Genomic DNA, 8266 nt, shown 5'->3' on the forward strand with positions numbered 1-8266 from the left:
AAATATTTTAGCTAAGTTTTTGGAATTTAAAGTGCGACGATTCGTATTATCACCGACGAGATGCTATTAAAAATCGACATCCTTATGGAAGTCCTTGTGAATATTAAAGTGATTAAGAATTAAAAATTGATAATATTGAACTAATTTTATGATTTATTAGTTTAATAATTATTCATTTATAACTCAATAATACTCGATTTTTCTTTAAAATTGTGATTTCAATATTATCCTCACAGTTTGGTTAATAGAGATGATAATCGCAAAAAAAAATTATAATTTTTCTGCAATATATAGAATATTATAGCTTTACATATTTGTTTGTATATTTATCTATGGAACATTTATGTAAAAAATCATGAATTTAATAATGTATGAGCCAAATATTTATTTAATTGAAATGCATTGGACGCAATGTATGGACACTACTGGTAATGGAATCTTGTAATTACATTATGTAATGTAAATAAATATAATTTCAGCGTTATATAATAAGCCAGTAGTGTATATCAAAATGTAATTTCTCTTAATTTATGATTTTTTATTAAAATAAACCATTTTTCATTAAAAAGTAGTTGAAATTAGAAGATTCAAAATCATGCGCAATGTTTTTATGAAGATTATTTTGATGTTGATGTTCCCATGTAAAGGCATTTTTACAATTAGCCAATCGCGTTCGATCGAGTCTGCGCGACGCTCACCATGATCTCGTTCTTGGTGTTTTTGTTATGAAAACGATCAGCTGTGAGAGTCCTGAAGATTTTCATTGTACCGGCTACTCGTTTGCGACGAGGCAAATTTTAGCTCGGTCAAAACGGCAATTAGACGGTAATGTTCCTCTTCCCGCGCGAATGACGAACGTCAAAAGCGTTGAACGCGCCGATCATCCGCGTCTCATCCGCGACGTCCGAGTCGCGTTCGCTAACGCGACCGTGCAACGGTTTGAGGAAGATTTCTTATCGCTGCGGTAGATTTCAGTAAGTTCTTAATCCTTCCATTAAATCGCGCTGCTCGTGCGCGGCTAATTTATAGAGCGACGAGAAACGACGCGCGGCAGTCTTCGACGGCACCGATTCCCCCTCACGGTGTCCTGTCGTGGGAAAAATAACGTCATCATTGACATACAGATGATAACCGAATATACTCTCGTCCTGCGTCAAGTTCTACGAAAATGGCCTCCTCGGAAATTGATGATTTTTTGGCGGGGCCACTGGTCACCTGGGTGAGTTTCCTGAGTTAAGAAACTGATGTTTCCCTAAGATTGTTCTTTTTAGCTCAACTTCTTGTGTACAGTTCATCTTTTCTCTTTTTTTTTAACATGAAAAGAAAATGAGGAAAGATGAATTGTGAAAAAATTCAGTTAAAACGAACAGACCTGTTGTTGATGCATGAGAAAGTGATAAGATTGTTGCTATTCTGTGCTAAACTATAGTTGCTTTCTATTTTCAAGTGATGCTAAATCTAAAGTTATTTTGAGTACTTTATGCTTAGATAATGTCACTACTTGTTTACTTTGGTGACAAAGTTATCGCATAACAACATAGATTTATAATCTCTTTTAATGTGAATTAACAAGAGGTTTGTTTTTTATTCCTAAAATTCTCTTTTTCACTTTTATCAAAAATCAAATACATACTTGTCACACTTTAAGTTCCACAAGTGTATAATTCATCTAGAAAACAAACGTAAGATTTAGTAAAACACACAATTTTTTCTTTAATTTTAATTCTTTTGTATAGATCATAGGTAAAAACTCAGTTGATTTTATGTTAATATAAACATTCAACCAAGTCATGAGGTTTGTTCTTTTTAGTTAAAATTCTTGCACGATTTATCTTTCTTCCTTTTCTTCACATTGGAGAGAAAAAGAGAAAAAATGAACCGTGCAAGAAGTTCAGCTAAAAAAAATAGGCCGATGATGTCATAAATGAGAATTATCTGAAAATTTTTTGTATGGAAAGCAACTTATATTGTGATTCGATCACCTTAATCATGTATTCTTTTTGTGTTGCTTTAGTTTGCTAGCTGTTTGGAAGATCCCAATATATTGGTGAACTATGAAGACTTAATAGACGGGGTCTTATTGCATAGTGTCTTCCTACAGATGTGAGTCTTTTAGTATACAAGATATTGGGTGCTCTTTCCATCTTTGACGACACAAATGTCATTCTATCGAAAAGAAAGCTAAAATGATGCTTGTATCGCTTTGTGTCATTAAAGCATCCATTGAGTTATATGAATGCAATTGTGATTGTTGGAACATTGTTAAAATATAATATTTAATTTTTATTGTAGCAATCCAGAACCACTGCATGATGAAGTAGTGCCGTCCAATAATAATCCCGTTATTCGTACGAAAAATTTAAAGACCGTGATACAAAACATGAAACAGTTTTATGAGGAGGAATTGGATCATGTGATTTTAAAATTACCCGACGTTGCAAATTTGGGAAAGGAGCCAGAATTGTACATAGCGGATATGAAGTTATTGCTGTTATTACTTCTTGGATGTGCTGTCCAGTGTCCGAATAAGGAAAAGTTTATTACCAAGATAAAAACTTTACACGTTGACATGCAGCTTGCGATAGTAGAGTGCATTAAACAGGTATTATATCAGTTAAAGTAGTTATTAATAAAGATAGATACTATTACAAACTAAATTAATAGAATTGAATATTAGTGCAATTTATATAATGATATACACATCTTAATCTATCCAGGTTACGGATCATCAAGATATAGTCATTACGCAGGATGCTATGGAAAATGCAAATATGGGTTATTTGTTTGTTCAAATAAAAAAATGGATCCAAGAATTGGATTTATATCGGGAGGTACATGCCAATCTCTTATTTGTACAAAATCTATAGGTGTTCGATATTACAATTATATGATATTACATTTTGCAAAACAAAAAACAGAAATGGAGGGACACAGTGTTAGATGATAGTGTTGAACGAAACGATTCGTCTATCAGTGCGGAATCTGAAGACATAAGTAAGGTGCAACAATCCCATCCTGTCACTAAAATGGAAAGAGAAGATAATCATCATTATGCGGTTGAATTGGCTGATTGGAAATCTAAAGTTCGAAAACAGCGTCAAGAATTGTACGTATTTTGTAAAATGTTTAACTTCCTATTTATTTTATTATAGAATGCTCTATAAATCGAAGTTTAACTAACAAAAGATTAAATTTTTATAAAAAAAATCAGTAGAAAATAGAATAAATGATTTTTATTTGTTGCATTTATTTCAAGAAAAATTATATTTGTATATAGAATTTGTATAACACTGTATATTCATGTTATCACTATCTATTAATAAGATACTTGATTAATATTTATAGTTATTTCATTAATATTGTTTTATTAAAGTTTTAAAAATAATGTATGCTTGCAAATAATTATTACAAAAAGAACTAATGATATTTAATGTAATTTGGTATTTGATATTTGGTATAATCATACTTACATAATTTTTACAGAGAAGAAAAAACAGAAGCTCTTCTTGAATGTAAGGAAGAATTAGAGCATAATAAAGCATTGCTTGTAAAACTAAGACAAGAGGTAATATATACTGAATAATATATTGAATTTACATGTATAGTGTATATATATATATATATATATATATATATATGAATGACATTTATAATTTTAGAATCAAGAGTTGATGCACGAAGCTCGTACTGCTAAATCATACAGAGATGAATTGGATGCTGTAATTGAAAGAGCAGACAGAGCAGATCGTTTAGAAATAGAAGTAACACGATATAGAGAAAAACTTACAGATATCGAATTTTATAAAACTCGGATAGAAGAACTACGTGAAGATAATAGGTAACATATTTTTAATATTATACAATCTAATACTTGAACAATATGAATAAAGTAATTGTAATACATTTAATGACTGTTGTATACATTTAAGAGTTTTAATGGAGACTAGAGAAATGCTTGAAGAACAATTAAGTTCGTCAAGAAATAGAGCAGACAAAGTATTGGAGCTTGAATCAGAAATTATTAAGTACAAGCAATTACTTAATGATATGGCATTGGTAGGAACTTCAAGTACTTTAGAATATTGAATAGATAAAGTGTATATTGAGATGTAATAGAAAATCATTTACAGGAACGTGCTGCTGACAAAGAAAAATATCAAGAACTTGTTGAGGAAAATACGCAATTGCATCAATTAACAAAAGCTGCTGCTAGTGAGGCTGCATTAGCTGGATCTAGTGACTCTGAAGAACCAGGTAAACTTGCATTTTAAATAATTTTACCATTAACAAAACAATTATTTTTTCAAATGAAGATGATTGAGTGACATTTAATTAATGTCTTTAGTGCACAATGATAATAGACTGTCCGAACAATTAACGAGCAATGCTCAGGCACGAGCATTAAAATTAGAATTGGAAAATCGCCGTTTAAATACTTTAATCGATTCATTGAAAGAAAGTTCATTCCATGAAAATTCCTCTCGCGTTTTGGAATTGGAAAAAGAAAAAAAGAAACTTTCGTTGAAAATTGAATCATTGAATGATAATAAAGAAAGACTTACACAACAAAATACTGATTTGGAATTAGTCTGCAAGCAAGCATTGGAAGAAAATAAGAAACTTCAGAACACTCTTAAAAATCAACGAACTTCTTTCGAGAAGCAACAACAAGAAATCCAAGTACGTTAGATCAAATTATATTTTTTTTAATATTTCGTTTTAATATTGTTGGACTTCTAACTTATTATATCTTTTTTTCTTGCCATATTTAGACCCTCCATATGAAAATGATGGAATTAGAAAAAAATTATGATACCGCAGTGAAAGAGAAACAACGTGTTCAACTGTTGTTAGAGAGCGTACAACGACGTGCTGATGATTTAGAACGTACTTTAGAAATAACAAATCAAAAAGTTGAAGAATTAAAACTCATCGAAAACAATATCAACGATATTAATTCCAAGTGCCTTGATCTCGAAACTAGACTAATAGCGACGGAAAAAGAGAAGGACGCTGCGCAACGTGATATTCATAAATATAGAGAAACAATTGAGGTGAACATTAATTGCTGAATATTATGAGTATTGTAACAAAGATGTAAACAATTTTGCATAATATTTTAGGAAAAAGATGTAGCCTTAGATAAAGCAACAAATACAATTGAAGTTTTGGAAAAGAAATTAGGTCAACTTGAACAGGAGTTGCAGGAATGTGTTACACAAATATCAAGGTTTGAGGAAATATTGTTTTTTATATAGTTTATATTTTTTTAAATAATATTTTTAATGTTAAATAAAATTATCTTTTTTTTAGATTGCAAGAAATTGAACGATCTAGCAAAGAGCTCGATTCACGAGCTGCGATCGATAGAGAAACTTTAGAGATACTTCAATCTAATCTCGTCGCAGAAAAGTTAAGCAATCAACAATTGTACACGGTTTTGGAAAAACTCGGCCTTAGCGATAATATATTGTTATCCCAACCTCTGGAGACTATATTGGAAAGGTAAATAAAATGAAATAAATTCTAAAAAAGATTCACTCTTTTTGCTAATTTGTAATTATGCGTAAATTTATTTGTTATAGAATTGCCCAAATACCAGAAGTGATAAATCATATTAAAAAATCCTTCCTATCAGAGAGTAATGAGGAAACAACGTCTGAATCCGCAACTTGCACTGACAAGGAAAGCGATGTTAATAAAACCTTAGAGACCGTGATAGAACCTTTAAAGGTATTTATTTTTAAAACATATCATAATTGTTTGTATTTTATATTTTATTATCCAATTTTAGAAAGAACTGGAACACTTGCAAATAAAAGCATCCATGTCTGAAACAGCAATGGAAAATTTGTTATCTGAGAATGCGAAACTTCAAGTTCATATAACAACGTTACAATCGCAAAGCAATTCGTTAACCGTACAACATACCGCATTGCAATTGGCCAATTCGCAACTTATCGTAGAGAAAGAAGAAGTATTTGTTTCTATAATTTATCATATAATTTTTAATAATTTTAAATAAAATTTTATTTATATATTTAACCATTTATGTGTCTAGCTATTGAAAGAACGTAGTACACAGCAGAACGTATATTCCGCACTACTTCATGATCAGAACACCTTACAATCCTTACATGAACAACTTAATAACGAATATGAAAATTTACGTCGTGAACGAGATGCTCTTAAATCGAATTTAAGAGACGTGAAGAATGAAAACAGAACGTTGCGGGAAACTTGTGAGAGATTAGAGGCGAGAAGTGAAACATTACAATCTGAACGGGAAGCCTTGATTAACAACACAAAAAGTTTAAATAATTTGCGAGGGGAACATTCCAAGTTGAAGGTATCTATAAAAAATAACTAAAACATTTGATTATACAATACATTTTGTTTTATAATTTAAAATACAATTTTGTAAAATAATATCTACAAAAATACTCTAGGATGACTTTAGAAATCTATATACTGCGAGTGAAAGATTGAAAGCGGAATATAGAAACTTGCAAGATGATTACAGAAAGAATAAAATCGAAATGAATCGCCTTAGCTTAAAACAGACTGAAATGCAGGGCGAACTTAGCATCAAAGACGAACAGTGTTCGGATCTGAAATTAGAAGTCAATAGCCTTCATGAACGATGTGATGTACGGATATAATTTTGTAACTATTACAGTTGTAATACAGTTATTGATTATGAAAAATACTAGAATGCATGTTCTTCCTTTTCTTTTTAAAGAGACTATTAGAAATGAATTCTGGATTGGATAATGACAGACGTTCCTTAATGGAGCACATAAGCTTATTATTTACACAATATCATGAACTTTTAACACATTCGCTTCAAGATAAGGAGCATTATCATATGGAAGAAAAACTGTTCGCGTGAGTATAACAGCTTATTATCTTTTTACAACATCATGCTTTTTACGCATTAACTTTTTTAAATCATTAATTATGTTAATAATTCTTATTTAACAATAACTTATTATATTAATATGTGTGCAACAGGGATAAAGTTAATCACTTGTACAGACAGAAAGAAAAATTGGAAGACAAAATTATGGAGCACTACAGAAAATTGAACAGCTGCACTACCAAGAAGTATGTTTAACAAGAAATTATAATTTTATCCAATCTATCAATCCATATCTATCAATTTTATATAAGATACATCTTGCTCTTATTATAACTTGCACATTTTAATATAGGAAGGGTTTTGGAGCTAGTTTAGTTCGCAGAGTTAGAAAAGCCGGATCGGAACTTCTCAATAAGGTAAATAACTAATTATACATAATAATAACAAAATATACTACTTGCACTGCAACATTTTTATATTTTCTTGGCGATTAATTTTTTTGTTTAATATATCCTGTTAATATATCCTGTATATCTTGATAATTATTTCTAAATGTAATAAAAATAATAACAATATGTCTCATTTATAATAGAATCGACGTTCATGGGCTGAAGATTCCAAGCAATCAGATAGTAAAACGTATGAGTCAGACACATGCGGGAACGATTCAGATGCTAGTATTGACGACTACCGTTTACCTGGTAAATAATTTCTTAGAATAAATGAGATTTAATTCATCGATTACTGACAATATCAACAATACAATTTCTATTCTTTTTTCAGGACCGAGCAGAGTTTTTGGATCAGACGCACTTGGACATGCTGGAACTAGAAGAACAGTATACTATACTGACGATTCCCCACCATCATCTGCTTCTTTACCTGTAAGGAATAACTATATGATAATAACAATAACAACAATAATAATAACAATAATAATGATAATAACAATAATAATAACAAATTTATCATGTCGAAGAAAACACAATATTTATTAAGGAAATCTCTGAAACATAGACGGAGAGGCTACTAAGCGAGTCCTTCCAAGAACAAGGAGATAACTCCGCGCAGATGGAGACGAATTTAAAGTCGGAAACACAAGCTGAGTCACGTCCCTTTTTGATTTATAATAAAGTATCGGCAGTCATAAACGAATCCAAGAACATTAGCAGTCCGATGAAGGATGCAGTGCAAGATGAAGCACTTACGGAACCCTCCGCTGATAAAGAGCCAAAGACTGGCAGTCCGATATGGTATGAGTATGGTTGTGTATAAACTTCCATTGATGCTTCCATTAGTATGCCTGAAACAAGAGAAGGAAGAGAGAGAGAGAGAGAGAGAGAGAACATGTTTTTATATGTATATTCTCGTATTTTCCAGTTTACAAGTATATAATTATATATA

The 8266-nt window shown here is 30.9% G+C and overlaps 1 protein-coding gene across 1 annotated transcript; it reads left to right on the forward strand.

The window, feature by feature from the left end:
* The first annotated feature begins 1168 nt into the window (after positions 1-1168).
* On the forward strand, positions 1169-8201 carry LOC108685591 (girdin). Its single transcript, XM_018190450.1, has 23 exons — positions 1169-1219; positions 2015-2103; positions 2293-2602; positions 2718-2831; positions 2919-3106; positions 3484-3565; positions 3660-3838; positions 3930-4056; positions 4131-4254; positions 4346-4680; positions 4773-5054; positions 5124-5230; positions 5314-5505; positions 5586-5733; positions 5795-5977; positions 6062-6349; positions 6450-6650; positions 6743-6888; positions 7015-7107; positions 7215-7278; positions 7455-7563; positions 7646-7746; positions 7880-8201. Exons 1-23 carry the CDS (start codon positions 1169-1171, stop codon positions 8135-8137), a joined length of 3771 nt encoding a protein of 1256 aa, XP_018045939.1. The 3' UTR covers positions 8138-8201.
* Positions 8202-8266: the final 65 nt, after the last annotated feature.

This window comes from Atta colombica, unplaced genomic scaffold (assembly GCF_001594045.1).
Source record: "Atta colombica isolate Treedump-2 unplaced genomic scaffold, Acol1.0 scaffold155, whole genome shotgun sequence".
NCBI lineage: Eukaryota > Metazoa > Arthropoda > Insecta > Hymenoptera > Formicidae > Atta > Atta colombica.

Excerpts from the sequence above, each read along its gene's own strand:
- LOC108685591 (XM_018190450.1), top strand. The coding sequence starts at position 1,169 with ATGGCCTCCTCGGAAATTGATGATTTTTTGGCGGGGCCACTGGTCACC. Across the intron at positions 5,055-5,123 it reads AATATAGAGAAACAATTGAG|GAAAAAGATGTAGCCTTAGA; the intron begins GTGAACATTAAT and ends ATAATATTTTAG. Across the intron at positions 5,231-5,313 it reads TGTGTTACACAAATATCAAG|ATTGCAAGAAATTGAACGAT; the intron begins GTTTGAGGAAAT and ends TCTTTTTTTTAG.